The following is a 20,809-nucleotide window of genomic DNA, read 5'->3' as shown; positions in this document are numbered from 1 at the left end:
TCGTGTGGACGGAAAAAACAAGATTAGAGAGCGAGGGAGACAATAAATTAAAATAAATTAAATTCGTCCTCCGTGAGCAGGCATGATGAGGTGTCAACAAGGATGCAACAGCACAGCCATCAGCAAGTTTACTGTTGCATCAGCATCACAAACTCTAGTATTGTTACATGCTGCCATCTTCTGGTCACAGCTGGGAACTGCAACTAAAAGTAGGATTTTTTCCATGTATTATTATGTATATACAGTATATACATATATATGTATATATATGTATGTATATATATATATAATATGTAAGCAAGTGTTACTTAGAGGATAATCAATAGGGGATAATTAAAATAATATTGTAATATGCATGTTTAAAGGGCCACTTCACCCAAGAAATAGACCTTTTTTAACTTATATCCAGAGATAAATGTGCTATTTGATCATCAGACAGTGGATCAGAATGATTTTAAGTTTATTATTTTATTAATATTCTTCTCTTCTTCAGCCAAGATCCTACAATATTTTGAGAGTAAATTGTTAAATTAGAGAGCAAGGTACTTATAATGACACAATAAGGTAAGATCATGTTCATTTAGGTTCAAATATGGACCTTTACATTTCATATCATGGTGATATATATATATATACATATATATATATATATATATACATACATATATAACCCTGTATATGTACAGGGGTTTTTTAGTCGTGTGTCTTAAACAAAGTGCTATACGTCAGAGATAAATAAAACAAATACAATATAGAAACATAAGACCTAACAGACTGAAGAACAAACAGTAAAATACTGTAGAAAGTACAAAATCAAAGTCATACAACAAAACTATAAAGAAAGATAAAACCAGTGTCTCATTCTGCGTTGAATCCCATTATTATTATTATTATTATTATTGTTGTTATAAACAGTAGAACACCCTATTTCTGATTTTCCTCCATGTTTCAGAGGAAGCTGGCGTACCACTGGTGGTACACGCACCACAGTTTGAGCACCTTGGTCTTGTAGTACACTCTTGCAGACTTTAGAAGTGTTTTTTTTTTTTTTTTGTCTTTCTTCTTCACCAGGAGCAGATCCTCAGATCCACGTGTACCTGACGCTTTAAAGCTCCAGTAAAACTGTGCGAAGATGATTCTGCACGAGCGCATTACAGAGAGAGACGTGAGATAGTTGAGTGACGGATGTGCCAATCACGAGAGAGACGCACGTTTACAGATGGGACTCTCAGCCAATCAGAGCAGACCTGCTCTTTATAGTGGGCTGGTTCTCTCTGACAGAGTTTGGATAATGTTAAACACAGCTGTTTTTTTTTATATCGAGTCCAGGACTCATGGCAGAAGCAGGAACGTTGAAGTACTTTTAATGCTAAATGTATTCGTGGACTTTGGTTTCATCTCTTTTTTGAGTGGTGAGGATTGTAATTGTTTTTTTTTTTGTTTGTTTTTTCCACCGCGGTGTGTGATGAAGTCACGTCTAGACTCATGTTATAATGGTATTTCCAGCAGCAGCGGCTTGTTTAGGCCACACGCGCTTTGTTTTTAAACTTTAACCCGGGCACAGCACGGTTCCTGCAGGGAGGCGCAGACCTGGTGGCTCGGCTCCTGCTGGAGGCTCCGTCCGTCCGTGCGTGCGTGCGTGCGTAAGTTCTGGGAAACCATGAGGACGGAGGAGCAGCTCGACAGGAAGGGGTTGTTGTGCAGCAGAGCGGGGCGGCTCCGACCTAAAATGTCTCTGTGTAATTGACAGTTTTCATCTTTCTGGAACTGTGTGTGCGCGCGAGAGAGAGGGTAGAGCTGCGTCTGCGCCTCCGTTGGGAAGCTGCGGTCCGACCGGCGGAGGAGGACACGGTGGAGGAGCTCCTGACTTCCGCGCTGAGGGAGAAAAACAAACAAACTCCACAGCAGAAGCAGAGTTTGTGAGGTTTCGTCGCGGACAGGCCTCCTGTTTGTCCGCCAGCAGAGGAAACGACGGCCGCGTCGCTGTGTGTGAACGCAAACACTGAGAATGTGAGCAGCGACTCCAGTGAAAGTTGACAAAGAACTTGAGAGCGGCGCTGCTCACGCGCAATTACGCACGCACACGCGTCGCCCACGCGCGCGCGCGCTCCCCTTTTGTTGTCAACTTTCCTCTCTTTTGACATTTGTGAAAACTTCTCGGGTGGATGTATGAGGATGGTGGAGAGCCGCAGCTGTGTCCAGAGGGAGGGGGTGTACCGCTGGTTCTCCTCGCTCACCTCGGCCCAGAGAGCCGAGTTCCTGTGCGGGCTGCTGGATCTCTGCGTGCCCATCGAGCTCCGCTTCCTCGGCTCGTGCCTGGAGGACCTGGCCCGCAAGGACTACCACTCCCTGCGGGATGCGGAGATCAAAGCCAACAACCCCGCCGACCTGTCGGGCCTCACCAACATCACCGACGAGGTGGTGCGAAGCAAACTGCTCGTGTCCCTCGCCCTGCTCGGCTCGGACAACAGGGAGGCGGCGGGGGTCCTGTACCGGACCCTGACTCACACGGACACGGTGATCAATAACTACGGCCTGGCGCTGAACGACGGGAGAACGGAGGAGCAGTTCCTGCTGCTCTTCACCATGGCCTCCAACCACCCGGCGTTCAGCTTCCATCAGAAGCAGGTGCTGAGGCAGCAGCTCAGCCAGATCCAGGACATCCTGCAGGTCAGAGCCATGCTCACCACACAGGTCACACAGGTCACAGAGGTCACACAGGTCACCGGCTCTCTCCAGACCAAAACACTGGGCTGTTATCAAGTTTCACACATAACTGCTGTTAGAAAATCAGTATATAGTGAACTTAAAAGTGTCAGATTCGCCCTTAAAGGGATATTCCAGGTCTTTTGGTGTGTGGTTGACATGCTGACCTGGGCTGGGGACCAACCTGAGGCATGGTTGCTAACCCTCACTGAAAACATGACTGATGGGGGCCCCGGTCCCCAAATAAATCGTTAGAGTAGCTTTAGAGTAGAATGAATTGTGTTGTATTTGTATCACTAATAGTCAAGCACAGGCTACTCCAAATTGATGGGATGGGGCCAAGATACAATTGTTCTTAGGGCCCCAGAAAGGTTTGGGCCGGCCCTGGAAAGGTCAAAAGGAAAAACAGGTTGTGGCTACTTAACATAAGGCCGTATACAGGTCTAGAGCCTGATCCACCTGGAAACTGACTGTGTTTCTCTCCTGCACCAAAGTTCATTCAGAAAAGCTGTGTTTTTAGCTTTCCTTGGACACAGGAGTTGCTGGTCCACTGCTGCCTTTTTCTGTCAATTTACATCATACATTAAATCTGGAGTAAGTATTTCAAACTTTAAAGATGCAAAATAGTCATTTTTAACTTACCGAAAGAGGAAGCAGTGGATCAACAACTCCTGTGTGCTTTGATGTAAAATCGCTGATCTTCTCTATGGAATTTGGTACAGGGGGAGTTCCAAAGTTAACAAAATGACAAAAACGTCAGTTTCCAGACGGAAAATGCTGTGAAACGGGAAAATAAATCAGCGTATTCATACCACAGTGTAGATGTAAGCCTTTTGTTAAGTGGTTAAAATCTGTTTTTCCTCGTGCCCCCATGAGCAGACATGTCAGGTTGCCAGGTTCTCAGAAAAAAGGGGGCGTGCACAACATAATCAGCACTAACTGTGGTGCCAGTACGTCATATAATCACACTTGAAATATCTCTTAAGATGCATCGTGGCACATGTTTTTCTCTATAAAAACATATTCAGTCAGATTTTCTTACTGTGAGGAAGTGAAAGCAGTCTAATCTGATGATCTGAGACAGACTCCTCCTCTTAAGTCTTTGTCACAGGTGAGGTTTTCACCTGCTCAGAGGAAAAAGTAAAGTCTCATCATCTTCATCATCATCATCATCATCACCACCGCAGGTGAAACTCAAAACCCGCACAGGAAATCCGTTACAAACGAGAGTGCACTCACTCACTCACTCACATGTTACTTTACACCAAAATTACAGGTGAGACTCGGGCCGATGACAGACTCCGTGTTATCACAACAACACACCTCAGCCGTGAGTTATTCACGGGCGGACGCAGTCAATTATTTGCTGTTTGGGGGGGAAAAGTGACAGCAAACATGGAGCAGCAGCAGCAGCGAGTGAACAAAGAGAGAAAAATAAAAGCTTTTGCTTTTAAAAAAAGTTGTTATTATAGAGTAATAATCAGCACTTGGCCTCCAGAACCACTGGCTCTAAGCCACGTGAAGTTCAGGGGCGGGAAAACTAAGTGCGTCGTGTAAGGTTTCAAAACACATTCTCTTATGGTAATTGTAAAATGAATCATGTTGAAATGTTTTTTTAATAACTAACCTCAGTTCACCGTTAGTCTTGAACCTGCTGAGGCTCAACCAACATTCCTTTCTCCTCACTCATATATGTATAAAAAAAAACCTGGAGATATTTCCTTGACCTAAAGTTTCCTGCAGATAATTTTCACTCGCTCTGTGTCTCCACAGACACGAGCAACAAAACACTGCTGCATTCAAGTGACACTTAAGAGCTTTTAACTAAAGACAACCTTTGTTATTATAATGTAAAAAAAACATGATCACACATTATTGGTATTTTGTATAATCCAGTGTAATCCAATGTGTATTTGTTTTGTTTAAGCAGCATAAATTAATCAGATATTTTCTGGGGATGTAGATTATGGACCAGGAGTGGCTATACGGATAAGCATCAGTTTTTTAAATATAAATAATAAACCTTATGAGATGAAAGAGTGTAGTGACACTGTGGGAAACTATGTGTTCATTTCATGGATGGATAGACTTTTCACACTGGAAACAGGTTTTGTAAAGCTGCTCACTCTCCCAAACCAAAGTCCACAGAAAAAGTCACATGTTTTTGTCTCACCGGGACGTCGGAGCTGATTCACTGCTGCCTTGTTTAGTGAGAACACAGTGATGGGCACAGAAGTGAGGATTGAGTGGTTTACAGAGCGACACAATACTTAACCCTCATTTAACAGCTTCAGAGTCTTTGTGATGTTTAAATAATGTCTTGTTGCGGGGAGATTGGTGGCTGTCTACACTGCCCCCTACTGTCTGTTTCGCGTAAAACCAGCCTTACAAGGTCGGGGGCTGGCAACCCAGGGTCCTGCAAAGTCTTGTTGTTAGCAACGCGAATTGCTTCACGACACTAGCCAGATCAAGACCGTGAAAGTGTTATTTCAGACGTTCATCATCATGGCAGAGGCGGAGAAAACGGTTGTTGTAGGAAGCGAGGAAGAGGAAACGAGTAAACTTCTTTCGAATTAGTAGGAATCGAAAAACAGAGAAGTGCGGCTTGTGTTCGGCAATTCTGTAGAAAACAAATGCACATGGTCAGGACAGCGAGGATAAAGTGGTTGACGATGGATGGATGGAAATATAAAAATATCTTCTCCGGACTGTAGGGGGAGCTCTGTAGAGAAAAAGCAGCCAAACCTTCAAGGTTCTCCTTTAAGCAGGAGCAGGTTAATGTAATAGAAATGTGTTTTCCGTGAGTTTCTGGCTGGTACGTGGCGCAGACAGAAGCGTTAGCACTGACCAGGAACAACGACACTTCATAAAAACGTTTACACACCAGGGTCGGACGGAATGAACACAGCAATGACAGGGAAAGAAAAGAAGTGTGAGGTTTGAGAGTGAAATGGCGAGGTGGATCATGTGGTCGACTCTGTGCCTGTAGCCTCATCACACCTGTTGGTTGTTGCAGGTGAGCAGTGGAGCGGCTCCGGCAGTGGAGCCGGGCGGGGAACGAGCGACCGCGTGTTACGCTCGGCCACAGCAGCAGCGCTATCACCAGACCGCGTCCCTGCCACTGACCGCCGCTGCCCTCTCCGCGCCCGACACCGGCGCTGCTGCCGACCTGCCCGTGTGCGCCTGCCAACTCTGCCACACACACTGCACCTGCTGGCACAGGGTAAAGAGCCGCGTGGCCTCAGTCTGTCTTTGTGCTCATGTTCATCTGTAGGTCTAGTGAGGAGGTAAATGTTTTCTTTTATTCTAAGCAACTGAATGTTTGGGCCAAAACATGGTTTCTTAAAAACGTCTTCAGTCAGAAACAAAAACAATAACGATGGACGTGGATCAGCGGCTTATGAAGACAAATGTGGGTGAGACTCTACACACATTTAAGAATTACTGCTTCTTCTTCTTCTTCTTTGAGCCAAGACCTAAACCTGGCTGTCTCCATGGCAACCGCAGTGTTTTAATTTTAATTTAAATTTTCAAACCAAACTTTTAGTCTAGCAACAGAAGCTACTTGAATAAGTTCATAGTTTTTTCAGCAAATAATTTAAGATCAGATTTGTTAAATCATCTGCTGCCCGGGGCCAGACACTGACGCTGGCGGGCCACTTTTGGCCCACAGGCCACCAATTGTTCACCACTGATGTAGTGTGTTTAGTGACATCTAATGGTGTTGATACTTTAAATTTTAAAGTGACTATTTGTCTTCTGTACAAAGATATTTGTGGGTAGTTATTTTCAATTTTTTTTTCCAATTATTCTATTATAGAATATCTATAATTATTCTATTAATCCGTCTAAATGTTACACACTGGACCTTTAACAGCACAATATTTAGAGTTTGATGCATTCGTTTGTCTCTCGTTACAAGTTAATGTGAAAAAGAGGTTGTCGTTTCTACCTGAAAAAATTGCTTTAGTCGACTTTGAATATCTACAAAAAATTTATATAAATGTGTGCAAATCGATGTAAAACTAAACGTAGACGCAAAACCTGGACACGTTTGAAGTTATTTCGCTTGCGACATTAATTTCTGTGTTCTGATATTACGTAAAGAGTCAGTGCAGAGACGCAGTTTCCTGTCTGACATGTGAAGCAATCGTGTAAAACACAGAGACATTATAAACAATGAGAAACGCGTGCGGTTGTTTACATGTGACTGTGGTCCCTCTGCCTCTGGATTGTGTTGTAATACATGATAAAAGGGTTGCAGGGGGATTCCCAGTGATGCAGGGCAGTGAACGCTTCATCAAGCCGCTGTTACAGTAACATCTGGGATCCTCCTGCTCATGAATGACTCGGGACAGATGGAAAACTAGAGCAGACAAACAGAGACGGGCAAATAAAGAAGCAAAAAGACTTTTTATTTTCTTCCTGTCTCCTACACACACACACACACACACAGGAGCAGGCAGGCACTGTTTAAACATGTGCAGTGAAGGGAAAGTACCCGGCTCAGAGAGGAGCGTTTGTATTTAGTGTTTTGTTGCCCTTGGCTCCTGCTTAGTGCAGGTCAGCACATTTCTCCATGCTGAAATCAACTCTCTGTGGTGTGTGTGTGTGTGTGTGTGTGTGTGTGTGTCTCCAGTGAATCCCCAGGAAGTGTTTAAATGCTCGCACTCTCACTGGCTCTCCTTCCGTCTCCCTGCACTCTGGAAGGGGGAATGACAGGGTTTTCATTGTAAACTTAAAAGGAGCCACATACACTCACCACAGCTTTGAGCCAGACCTCCTGTTCCCCTCCTGCAGATATAATATAATATAATATAATATAATATAATATAATACAATAACTGAAGGCATATTTACACAAGGAAGCAGCAAGAAAACACTTCAGAAGTGGATTCTGCCGCTGAGAACTCACTGGGATGTTTTTACAATCTTATTTTAATCGTCATGTTAGTCACTCATCAATGTTTTCTTGTTAAATTTGAACTTAAATGTTGCTTTTTCCAGTTTGATACCGGATTGTTTATGTTTATATTCTGTACAAACACTGTGTGTGTGTGTGTGTGTATGGCAGTGCATTAGGTGGAGAGGACACACACTCATAAACAAACATGCCTTAGTTGTTTGTTGAACAGGAAGTTTCATGCCTGTTTGTTTACAGCGTTTTTTCAGTGTGTGTGTGTATTTATATCTTTTTGGGGACATTTTAAAAAGGTGCTTTTTCAGGGTTAAGACCTGGTTTTAGGGTTAGAATTAGGTTAGGGTAAAGCACATAGTTGTGATTGTTAAGGTTTAAGAGGTATCAATTATTTTGGTCCATAAAATGTCATAAACTGTTCTTGATCAGTTTTCCCAAACCTGGAAATGTTCTCTTCATGTCTTGATTTTGTCCACAAACCAAAATGATTTAATTTAATTTAATTTAATTTAATTTAATTTAATTTAATTTAATTTAATTTAATAATTTAAATTAAGGAGCTGAAAAATCACAGAAACTTGATTTATAATTTATTAATCAAGTAATTGTTTCAGCCCTAAGGTTTGGTAAAAGGTTTGTTTATATACATGTGTTTATATCGTTGTGAGGTCCAAAAATGAGTTAGTTAGGCAGTTAGTTACAGTCTTATAATATATAATAAAAACTAAGAGGGGAAACTTGAGTAAAAGTACAAGTATCTTACCAGAAAAGTTGAAATTCACTTTTTTTATATAATATTACTTCAGTAAAAGTCTTAAAGTTTATGACATTTACTTAAGTATCAAAAGTAATTTCCTGATATAAAATGTACTTAAGTTTTAGAAGTAAAAGTATTAAAGAAAGTGAGGTGTAAGGATTGAGCCATGGCGGCTCAGTGGTCGTGCGAGTTGTCTTTCAACTGGAAGGCTGTGGGTTCAAATTCTGGCTCTGCTTGTCTATATGTGTCCTTGAGCAAAGACACTTGCACCCATGTTGCTGCGTGTGAATGGGTGAAAACTGCTCTATGTAAATACAGACCATAATACCAACTCTTCTTCTTCTGATTTTATTTGGTAGTAGCGAGTAACAAAGAGAGTTAGAGGAAATGTAGTGGAGTAAAAGTACAAGTTGCTCGAAATATAAATGACAGGGAATGTTCTACTTAAGTATTTGTACTTTACAACAGTGGTTAGTTTTAAGGTTAGGGTAAGTGTGTGAGCTCCTGCAGTGGACACGCCCCCAGCGTCTGTGAGCAGAGACTGTTACGTGATTTGAAACGTGCATTTTTAACAGTGTATTTTGAATCATTCAGACTACATAAGCGACACAATGCTCACTTGAATGTGTCCTGTGCTTTTACGTGACTGTGCGTGATAACACGCGTTCTCACTCTGCACTGCAGCCGCGTCGCTTCCTCCGGGGCTCGACGTCAGCGTATTTTAACACAAAGCAGCTGGACGTCGAGTCACTGCAGAGGGAAAAAAGTTGTTTTTTTCTCTTGTGTGTGTGTGTGTGTGTGTGTGTGTGTGTCCAGCGGTTTGAACACACATCTGTAGGACGTGCACAGACCTGCATAATCACCCTGTTATGAGAGTGTTTTGTATAAATCTATGAAACACAAACAGTGTCACCATTAACAGCACAGACGTGGGCTTTTATAGTCTTAAGACTTCAGGGAGGTTCCTGTGTTGTTCAAATATCTGGGACAGTTCTTTCAGTTTATTTCATTATTACATTTCAACACTTTCCTTCTTGCGACTCCTGAGTGCTGTTTTCTTTTAACAGCGTTGGATTCACAGAGCTGCGGATGTGGCAGTGGCAACGGTTAATTGTTTTCAGAGCTGCTACCTCATGCTGTGCGACAGTGTGCGTGTGCGCTTGTGTGTACGCTTGTACGCGTCAAGGTTGTTAAAGTTAATGGATTAAGGAAAAGTAAAAACCCCCGGAAACATACTGAAATGTGTGTTTATAAAACTCACTAAAATTGGAGCGAAAATGTGCTTAGTTTTCGTTTTTGAACATTTATTTCATACATAATCCTTTTTTCTCAGCCTGCAATTTTGAAAGGTTGTATTTTTCATTCATAATCATTTTTGTTGACAATGGTGGACTTAAGGCCACGCGAGTTAAACACAACATTTTGTTATTGGGTTGAGTTTGGTCATCTAAGTCAATACGTGTTTAAACAGAATTAAATACTAAATATTTTTGCTCGCAGTATTTATTATAATTAATAAATATAATAATTGAATAATAAATTACATTATTTCACACATATTTATATATAAGCTTGGTGTTTTAATTACAGTTGTCCATGTTTTTATATGATCGTGTCATTACACTGAAGTGCACAATGATCCATATCAAAAACAACCAATTTTACATTGAAATTCTGTGAAATATCATCATGATGATGTCTTTATTGCGACGTTGTGATGGAATATTGTGTTTTGCCACTTTTATTTTCTCCAGACCGGCTCCTTCTTGACCAGATTAGATGCTAAGTGAGTCAAATTACTGTTGAGATTGAGCTCCCTGAGACTCTTGACTCAAACGATGTGGTTATTTATCACTATTTCTTTCATGTTCATGTGTGTCTTTAGTCTGTTGGCTATTTGATTTTTACCTTTCACATTAATCATCGTCCTCATACATATTTAAAATGGCATCTTTTGCTGTGTTTTTATAACACAGTGGCAAATACGACTTTAAAGCTGTTATAATCCTCAGTGCGTGTTTGCATATGTTGGGTTTTTCCCTTGAACATGGGGAGGAAATACCTCTGCACATACAGTGTATTTATCTAGTGCTGCATGTGGTCGTCTCTGACCTTTGCCCTTCACCGCTAACCTGCTTCTCCTCGTCTCTCTCTCGCCGCTGAACTCCAGAGCCACAGCAGAGACTTCGGTGCAGTGTCGGGACTGGGGTCAGGGGTCACCGTGGGACGAGGAGGAGACAGTGGAGACCTCACCCCTCCTCTCCCGGACCTCACTCCACCTCCTCCTCCTCCTCCACCACCTCCTCCACCACTGCCTCCTTCTCATCTGCCGCTCTCTGTACCTGCTGGAAAAGGCCTGGACACGTCAGCACCAGCAAAGTCTCACCAAGGGAAAGCGAGTAAAGGTGAGAGACTGGAGTTTTTAAATAATAAGATGTTATTTTGTTCCTAGAATAACACAAAGATCCTGCTCCACTAATAATACTTATATTATATTATATATAATAATAATAATACTACACCTGTCGTCCACAAGCGGAACTTTTTTTCCTCTACAGAGCTCCCCCTACAGTTTGGGAGTACATATTTTTATGACACCACCGTGAACATCTATCCATCGTCTACTCAAAACTCACGACTGATGCTCCGCCCTCCCTTCCCCTCTCCTCCTCTCCGGCATTTGAAAAAATGTCGAGAATCGCTTTCTCAAACAACAGATTTCTCTGCTTCTTCAATAAAATAAAGTAGCGGCACACAGAGCATCTATGTGCAGCACGTTTTTCTATCAAACACCTTCCATACCCATTCACACGATGACAGGAGCAATGTGGGGTTAAGTGTCTTGCCTAAGGTGTCTGAGCCGGGTATCTAACCCACCACCTTCAAGTTGAAAGAAGACCGAGCTACCGTCGCCCTAAAATTTGAGAGGCAATTTGTGTTTCTCCCGAGACCTCCTGATTCTGAAGATTCTGATTAAAGGCTAGTTTTTCCATTGGCAGACAGTAGGGGGCGGTGGAGACAGTCCCCAGTCTCCACACATCAAGACGTTTAACCATCACAATGACTCTGAAGCTCTTAAATCTGGGTAAATATCGTGCATTGTTCTGCTTTAAGAACGATGGAGAAGTTTAAAATCACTGTTAAAAACTGACAAAGGTCTGATCTGTCCACTCATCAGCAGCCACAACTCCACTTGTACCTGCTCCTGTTTTCACCTTTGTTGTTTGTCGTTAGTCTGGAAGTAAGCAAACGATGAATGATCACATGATATATATGTGTATATGATTTTAGGTTTTGTTTAGTATGGATGCAAATGAGTTTTCTAACACTTTGTTTGAAAACGTGGTTCAGATGTAGCCGTACTTTCTTACTGTATGTGCGGTTTCACCTTCCACCTTCCATCTATGTTCACTGGCATTTGCGTGTGTGTGTGTGTGTGTGTGTGTGTGTGTGTGTGTGTGTGTGTGTGTGTGTCTATACACCGCTAAGCTCAGTTAAGCAAGATGTGACATGCTGGCACATCTGAATGCTACAACTAAGCTTGAAGAATGCTGCCCTAAGGCTTAGTGTGTGTGTGTGTGTGTGTGTGTGTGTGTGTGTGTGTGTGTGTGTGTGTGTGTGTGAGAGCGGCAGTGTAGTATGTCACACAGGGATGGTTTCAGGAGCAGCCGTCACCACCGAGTGTTTTAAATCACTGTAATAAAACTTAAGGATGTGCCTCAGTATTTGAGGTCAAAGATATCAATGTACATGCGATAAAGTAAATAAGTTAAAGCAGGTGTTTTTGTGTTTTTTTAAATCGTATTCATCGAAATCCTCTGAGCTGTCAATAAACGAAATTGTCAATTAAAAATGACATTTTAAAAATGAACAAAAAAGAACAAAACTAATGATTTTATTCAGATTACGTGGAATAATGAAGTACATGTTGGTCTCTAATGGCCAATTTACACATACTTTTTGCATGAGGCAGCATTGTGGGTCCATAACTTCTTTTTACTCCTGTTGTGTTCATCAGAAGTGGAGAAATATTCAAATTTCTAAGCATCACGATGTTCAAATATCCCACTTCCAACACGATTAAATGTGTTAAACTCAAACATACGCAGTTAAAATGTATGGGAATTATCTGTAATTGTAAAATTGAAGTTTTGGAACTTAAATTTAGTCTGTAAATGTATACTTTTAGTAGTAGTAAGGTGAATATTAAATCAAAAAAAGTATTACAGTAGCTAGCTAGCTGGTGAACCAGATATGCTAAATGTAAGCTAGCTAAGAGGCAGGGATTATCTGCACTGAAACTGTCACTTTTCCCACTTAAATAACAGTATGAGCTAGTTTAGTATTTATATACACATGCAGTCACACACAGTGACTTAACCCCGTTTGAACACTTAATGTAACTCTACACTCAGTGTCACGTGCTAATATGTACGTGGGTAAGAGCTAACAACAACAACAACAACAACAACAAAAAGAGGTGTCCCATTTAATTTAATTTGTAAAAATGGCCAATATGATGTTTTTGGTCATTCCTCCAGTGACGAGCCTCTGTCTCAGTGTGTCTCTCCAGGTCACTCTGTTATTGTCTGTAACACAATGCTCAGCTATGTCGCCGCCTCATGGTCACACACTGCAGAGCTGTCAACAACGTGAAACATATATGCACGTCAAAATGCACACACACACACAAACACACACACACTTGAGCCTTGGAACACAGAGCATTAAGGCTGCTTTACTTTTTTTTCCATTACTATGTCTTATATCCTTTTTTTCCCGACACAATCTTTAAATAATCTGTTGAAAAAGATTATTTTTTTCCTTTTTTTAAGTTCAAAGTTCGCTTGACTCATTTTTAAGAACAAAAATAAAGGAAAAATGCTCTATTTTGTGACTTTTGCACAATTATTGCTACTCCCATGACAAGTTATTCTAGTTAGTAAAATGCATTTTGTAAGATGTGACACATATCCCCAGGATGTCCATATAAGGAGTTGTGTAATATTCCCACTGCAATTTACCAAGGGTGCACCTGTGGCACTGATCTAAGGGTTAACCTGGAAAAGCCCTTAAAAGATGTGGCGCCCAGAAAAAAGCTTTGTTTTAACGTGTTTTTTGGGACCTCACAAAGATATAAATACAAACAATAGACACACTTGTGTGGGCCTGAAACTTGTATCATGTCATGCTCACATGCAGTTGGACTTTATAAAGTGTGTGTGTGTGTGTGTGTGTGTGTGTGTGTCAGCCTAGATTAGTGTGAATGACAGACGGCATTTTCAGACGACCACAGCTGCTGCCCAGTGGACACACAGCAAGGTGGTGAAGTGTATGTGTGTATGAATACTTGTATTTGTCACCTCGTCGGGACCAGTAGTCCTCATGGAGGCCGAAACCTGGTCCTAATGAGATAGAAACCTAAAAAGTTTAAGGCTGAGATTTGAATTTGTGGTTTTGTGCAGCGACAGTAACTCCTCTTACCTCATTCGTCTCGTCCTCCGTCCCCTCCCTGTCCTGCTGCTTGTCTCTGCACGCCGCGTGGGTTTAACTAAAGAGTCTAATATGTCTGCACTGGTACCTGGAGGACTTTTATCTACACACACACACACACACACACACGGACACACTACAGACACACCTAGTTTAGTGTTCCCACCATTTTAATTCCCATTCTGTCTACAGTCTCCACACCTGAAGAAGACAACGTAACACACACACACACACACACACACACACACACAGTAGTGTGTTATTCAAGGTAGAGAGTGACATGATGTCATGTGATGTCAGTTGAGATTGTGATATGATTCCAAATATTACAGAATTATTCTCACTTTCATTTGATATTTGTGCAGATCTGTGTCCACATTGGGACAACATTGGGACATAGTTTGTCCCCCTGCGATTTGCCTTGCTGTGGTTCATCCTGTGTGCTCGTCTCTCTGCAGTGATTGACAGGGTGGTGCTGAGAGGAGTGACACACAACACTGACGACACCAGTGAATACGTGTTTGAGGTGAGGAGTGAGGACGTCGTACATATGCATTTTCTCTGATTATCATTTTCCACTTCATCGCCTCCTTTTGTTCCTCCCCTCAGGTGAGCTGGTCAGATGGATTCGTGCTCTCCGTGGTCCGAACTCATGCGGAGGTGACGGAGCTGCTGTCGCAGGTCACACTTTACTTCAGGCTCCTGGTTGAAATAGTAGTAAAATATAATAATTAAAAAACATAATAATTGATATTTGATGTACTTTATAAGAGCTGTAGTTTTATGGTTGATATAAATACAGCATACAGAGATAATGTGTGTTTTCTTTTTATCCTCAAGCTGTCACAAACGTTTCCTGACGAAGTGTTGGAGAAGTTTCTTCCTCAGTCCATCGAGCTGGACCCCAGGTCAGAACCTTTACCCTCATTTATTTTGACTAAATATTAGCATTGGTGCTACTTCACGGTGACAAACCAATTCTACCTGCTACAGATACTGTGACACATTAGAAAAACTACTCAGGCCCCTTATCTTCAATGAAGGACAATCTTAACACAGGAGAGGTCCCTTTTCTATTCCAACATGACTGTGTCCCAGTGCACAACGCAAAGGACTCTGAAGACTTGGTTTGACTTTGAAGAACTGGACTGAGCTCTGACCTTTAACCCCCATCAAGCACCTTTGGGATGAACTGGATCAGAGATTGTGAGCCAGACGTTCATCAGTGTCTCTGACCTCGTAAATGCTCTAAAGAATGAACGGACACTGAGACATTGAGACATTTTAGTCCCATGTAGTGATAGATGTTATAGTGAGAATATTCCTGGATTACTTTTCATCCACACCACATAGTTGAGGTAACGCCTCCGTGTCTGATTCTGTCTCTCTCCGTCCACTCTTAGGTGTCTGACGACGCTGCCTGTCCATGTCCTACAGCACCACAGTGTCCAGCTCTTCTTCTCCTCCACCAGGCCTCTCTCTCCAAGCTGCTCCCCCTCCTCCTCCTCCTTCCCTCCTTTACCTTCTTCTCCTCCGACTGCTCCAGTGGCCCCAACCTGTTCGGTTTCCTCCAGCTCTAGTGAGTTCACTCTTATCTTTGACTTCTGCGTGTAACATTTAGGAGCAAGTGAATATTCTACCAATATGTGCACGTTTGTACGAAGGAGTATTAGGACCAGCCAAAAAATAATAATAAAATACGGCACACTGACTTTTTTTTTTTTGGCTAACCCTAATACATAATAGGTTTGTGTGTGTGTGTAACTCAGGGGTGTCAAACATAGGGCCCGGGGGCCAGAACTGGCCCGCCAGAGGGTCCAATCCGGCCCACAGGATGATTTTGCACTTATATTTCTCATGAAATTTCATGTTTTGTAAAATGATCCTTCATTAAATGTAAAACAAAGGAGAAAAAACAAAGGGGTTCTTGTTGTTCATAGGTTATTATTCTATTATTTTGCTATTTTTACTGGTCCGGCCCGCTTGAGATCAAATTGTGCTGTATGTGGCCCCTGAACAAAAATGAGTTTGACACCCCTGGTGTAACTGCTGTATAATAAAAAGTGTTTGTTTTTGAGTAGGGCTGCAAAGGTTATTTGATAATCGATTATTAACCGAGTACTAAATGAATCATCAACAATATTGAAATCATTAAACACATGACATTCAAGGAAATCATCATCATTTCCTGGGCTGATAACGGAGTTGATTAATGGAGAAAATAATCTTAACAGTTTATTCTGATTATGAAAAGAATCGTTAGTTGCAGCCCTAGCTTTAAGTAGCCTTAGAAAAAGCCTTTTGTATGTATAAATACTTTAGGCCACTATTTTTCCACAGCAGCCAAAATGGATGTGCGAACGCTTAGTACGCAAATATACGATAATGGCTGTGCCCAAATAAAACACATGCGTTAACTAAGCAGAAAGGATGAAGGAGGAAACAGCAGAGAGGAGAGGAGAGTTCTGGGACGCAAAGGCCACCGTAGTTCCCTGACACACTTCCCAGTCACTGTGAAATCGTTTTCCCCGCAAACATTACATTACATGTCATTAGAAATATAAATATAATATAAAAATATAAATAAATAAATAAACTGCAATAATCAAAGCGATTGTAAGTATCTAAAGTTTGTCAGATTATCTTTTGAGATGTTATGAAAGAGTTCCAGACGGCTACTTCTGGTCCACTGGGACTGTCACTCAAGGCTCAAGCCCCGCCCATGGTCAGAATCCAGAATTCAACCAAATGAAATACAAACATTTTGAATAATTAAATTGATATTTTATTTGCAATTTGTGTATTTTCATTGTGTGGTTCATTTGCATGAATTAAAAGTGTTGTTTGGTCATAGTGACACAAATTCCATAGATAAAGTGTACCGCGCTGTACCGCACTGAACCGTGCCGTGATGAAAACACAGCATCAGAGTGTCCTATTAACCTCTGCGTGCTTTTGAACTGTGAGAGGAAACCGGAGAACCCGGAGAACACACACACACACACACACACACACGAGGAGAACATGCAAACTCCACACAGAAAGGCCCTCGGTGAACCTGTGAGGCAACAGTGCTCACCACTACACCTGCCCATGTGGCCCACGCTGGTCCTTTAAAACATTCAATCTATAGCAGAGAAGACACGGCAGGAACTGTCTGTCTTTCTTCTCCTTTTCTCTCTCAGACAATTTTTCCCTTCAAAACTTTTTAAAAATAAAGTTGCTCATCTTGGCAAGCAGTGACACCAGCGTGTCTATAAATAGCGCTCAAACTGTATTTCCCAGCTGATAAATGTGTGCAGCCCGAGGTTGAAAGTTTTCATGTCACCAGTGTGTGAGTCTATAAAGCCTCGCAAGGTTTTTATGGAGAGCAGCAGGCTTATAAAAAACAGAGGTCCCTATTCTTAGACGCAGCAGGAGAAGACATGAGGCAAGGTAAAGGATTTCATGTCACGGTTGTAGGGGTTGGCGATCAGAGGGAGAGGAGCATGTGTGTGTGTGTGTGTGGGGGACGTTAATGGAAAGGACAAGGCTGTGGGTCTGGGTCCTGGTTGCAGCGTGTGAAGAAGTGAGACAGGTGAGACTGCAGGCAGGAGTTTAAGTTTGTGTTTTGGAGGTGTCGGGGAGAGCGGATGGTGAGGTCTATTTTGGTCCGGTGGAGGAATTCAGTGTGGCATGTTTGTGTTGGGAAGCCTAGAGTGTGGTTACCTTCTGTTTGTGTGTGTGTGCGTGGTAGTCGTGTGCTGGCTCGTCTCTGTGAGTGTGACTTCATCGGTAGGATATTTTTAAGCAGTGGTGTGTCTGTGTGTGTGTGTCTATGTGTGTGTCTGTGTGTGCGCGTACATTTAGTTTCTGTCCATACCTATTTGTGTGTGTGTGTGTGTGTGTGTGTGTGTGTGACCCCCAGAGAACGAGGGCTAATGTGATTGTGTCTAAACGGGCCAAAACTAACATTTATTAAAAAACCTGTTTTAATTTGGCTTGTTTTTGTCTTTCCATTAGAAATCTGTAGTTTAGCTTTTGCATAGGAAAAAAGACTATAGTTTTGTATTAAAAGGATTTTTGAAATAAATAGATTTTATAGATAAAAGTTTATTATTTAAAAATTAAAAATGTTGTTCTACTTTGATGCTTGCTCAAACATCACCTCGAGTTGAAAAATTTTGGGCTCGATCTAATTTTTAAGATATGATATCTGATTAAAATAAATGACCAAAAAATGATAAATGTGTATGTGGTGTAAAGGTAGATTATACTCTTTGATAACCGACACCGCCTCATACCACAAAAGAAATACCAATTTTTTTCTTAAAGCCCAAACGGGCCAAATTCAGAGTCCCCCCCCCTCGTGAATCATACATGTAATTGTAGTAGTTTGCATGTTCTCCCCGTGTGTGCGTGGGTTTCCCCGGGTTCTCTAGTTTCCAACAACATGCAGATTTGGGGATTAGGTAAATTGGACACTCTAAATTGACTGTAGGTGTGAGATGTGTCCAGGGAGGATAAATCGGTAGAAGATGCATGGATGAATCATACGTTTGGGGAAAAAACTGTTAATAGATTGTCTCACTGATTCTGTCCTCAATTATATTTGCTTTATTTTTGAGCGAAAATTGCACAAAAGAGCATTCACGTACTCTGGTACGTTCATCACGTGAAGTCCAGTGCTTGAAATGGACCGTTACTGTGCGGAAGCACGACGTGACATGACGTTGTTCTTTGCTCCATATAACAAAGAAATCATTAGAAACTTAATCATTTTGGTTTGTGGACAAAACAACACGTTTTAGAATGTCATCATTTCCAGGTTTGGATCAACTGATCAACGTTTTCTGACATTTTACGAACCAAACAATTATTCCAATGAATCCAGAAAATAATTGACACATAAATGTTAGTGAGTTACAGCCCTAATGGCTGGAAGTGACTGATGTGCAGAACAGTCCGTGTCCACACTGTGTTGCATCTTAAAAATGATTATTTGGACTCAAACAGCATTTGTTTTTCTCACAGATCTCGGCTGTATGGTTCAGTACAGAGGAGCAAACAGGTAAGAATCTTTAACTCATACATCATCATCATCATCATCATCATCCTCATCCTCCTCATCCTCCTCATCCTCATCGTCTTTGACTGTCCTGTACTGTCTCAGGGCGGTGTATCGTGTGGCCAGCGTCCAGCCCGTCGTCAGCACCCAAAGATCTGTGTTGACGCGCTCCGCTCCTCACCTCTCCTCCCTGCCTCTCCCCCCTCTCCCTCCCTCCATCCCGCCTCCTCAGCACTCCCCGCAGCTCTCCTCCCTCCCCCCCGTGGTGCCGTCCCTGCCCGGCCAGGGCTCCATGGCAGGCGGAGGCGATGGCATGGCCTCACAGATGCATCCCCAACTCGGTCAGTTGCACTCGTTCTCTCAGCCCCAGCTGCACTCCAAACACCACTTCCTTGCCCAGAGTGGCACTCAGTCCCAGACCCTCCACCTGTCCCACCCCCAGTCACCGTCCCACTCACATTCCCAGTCCCTGTCGTACTCCCAGTCCCGTCCCCAGCCACCGTCCCAGTCTCAGCCCAACACAGCGGAGCAGAACGGGATCCTGGACTGGCTCCGCAAGCTACGGCTCCACAAGTATTACCCCGTCTTCAAACAGCTCACCATGGAGGAGGTGGGTCATCTCGATCTCCATCATCCACATGTCGACATGTCGATTTCTGTCTGCTTGTGTTTATCGTTTTTCCTGTTTTCTCTCTTCAGTTTTTAGCTCTGACAGAGGAAGACTTGAATAAATACGACTTGACGCAAGGAGCGAAGAAGAAACTCAAGACCCAGCTGGAGCTTCAAAAGTCAGTAGAGTAAGCTCCAAAGATCCTGACTCTAAATTGACAACATGTGTGACTGTGAGTGTGAATCATTCTTTGTGTGTTGGCCCTGTGATAGACTGCTGTAATCTGCCTCTCATACAACAGTCAAAGATAACAGACCTCTGACCTTTGTACCACGTCAAGTCAGCGCTCACTAAACTTGAGGAGCTCATGTTCCAAAACTTATCAAGAAGTTCGAGGAGCTTATTCATCATCATTTCAACAACAATTGTGCCTTTATGAGCTCGAGTGTAAGGTTTCCTTTACTCACCATGTTTGTTTTCCCTTGAATGAGGTGTCATCTTGACTCCTGAGTCACAGCTACAGTGTGTGAGTCTCTTTGAAGAACGGGATTACAATGTGTCCTCTCACATTCACTGAAACCCCTGCAACATCTGGAGTAGATCATGTGGGCAGATTCTTTTAAAGTCAGGGTACACAGTCACTCACAAACATTTTTCTGCTTAAGCTTCAGTAAGTTCGGCACTGATTTTAGCGGCTTAAAAAAAAAATGCGACGGTAGAATAAGATTACGTTAGATGTGTTGTCGTGCGATTAGACAGCATTTTCCACCTGGAAACTTAAGTTTGTAAACTCGTCACGCTCCTGTACCAAAGTTCACAGAGAAAATCCACGTTTTTGGCACTTGACGTGCCTGAGTAAAGAGTTAAAAGAAGAAGATGCCAGATGTTTGTTGTTGTTGGTATGACGTCACATTATATACAGGATGGAAACACAGCAATTCTAAAAACCTGAACTGACCCTTAAAAAAGCATTCTTAAAGGTTCAGTGTGAGATAAAATAATTATACTAAATTATAATTAAAACAATTATAATTATTGTTTTTTTTTGCAGCACCTCAGATTGACCCTTTATTTTTATATCAGGAGCAGACAGAGATTGGCAGCCATTTTGGAGCACCACGTTACAGTAGCCTACATAGGACAAACTAGTTTGTTTTGAGTTTTGATGCTAACTGAACTGGCTATAAAGGCTATACAGCTATAAAGGCTGGAAGAGAAGAATAAGGTGACAGATATTGTTGAGTAATTGTTGCTAAAGTTTTACAAATTGTACTTTTT

General features: G+C 42.1%; 1 protein-coding gene across 2 annotated transcripts; it reads left to right on the top strand.

Annotated features, from left to right (window-relative positions):
• The first annotated feature begins 1,063 nt into the window (after window positions 1-1,063).
• On the top strand, window positions 1,064-20,527 carry zcchc14 (zinc finger, CCHC domain containing 14). 2 transcript variants are annotated; one of them, XM_044035413.1, is made up of 10 exons: window positions 1,064-2,670; window positions 5,723-5,929; window positions 10,552-10,786; window positions 14,333-14,400; window positions 14,484-14,555; window positions 14,715-14,782; window positions 15,278-15,453; window positions 18,888-18,924; window positions 19,027-19,531; window positions 19,621-20,527. In XM_044035413.1, exons 1-10 carry the CDS (start codon window positions 2,170-2,172, stop codon window positions 19,720-19,722), a joined length of 1,971 nt encoding a protein of 656 aa, XP_043891348.1. In that variant the 5' UTR covers window positions 1,064-2,169; the 3' UTR covers window positions 19,723-20,527. The 2 variants fall into 2 exon arrangements, with proteins under 2 accessions (XP_043891348.1, XP_043891349.1); XM_044035414.1 differs by lacking the exon at window positions 5,723-5,929.
• The last annotated feature ends 282 nt before the right edge of the window (window positions 20,528-20,809 follow it).

Source organism: Solea senegalensis, linkage group LG10 (genome assembly GCF_019176455.1).
Source record: "Solea senegalensis isolate Sse05_10M linkage group LG10, IFAPA_SoseM_1, whole genome shotgun sequence".
NCBI lineage: Eukaryota > Metazoa > Chordata > Actinopteri > Pleuronectiformes > Soleidae > Solea > Solea senegalensis.
The sequence above is the reverse complement of the archived record's forward strand: the minus strand, read 5'-3'. Positions and strand labels throughout refer to the sequence as shown.

Excerpts from the sequence above, each read along its gene's own strand:
- zcchc14 (XM_044035413.1), top strand. The coding sequence starts at position 2,170 with ATGAGGATGGTGGAGAGCCGCAGCTGTGTCCAGAGGGAGGGGGTGTAC. Across the intron at positions 10,787-14,332 it reads CCAAGGGAAAGCGAGTAAAG|TGATTGACAGGGTGGTGCTG; the intron begins GTGAGAGACTGG and ends GTCTCTCTGCAG. Across the intron at positions 14,783-15,277 it reads TCCATCGAGCTGGACCCCAG|GTGTCTGACGACGCTGCCTG; the intron begins GTCAGAACCTTT and ends GTCCACTCTTAG.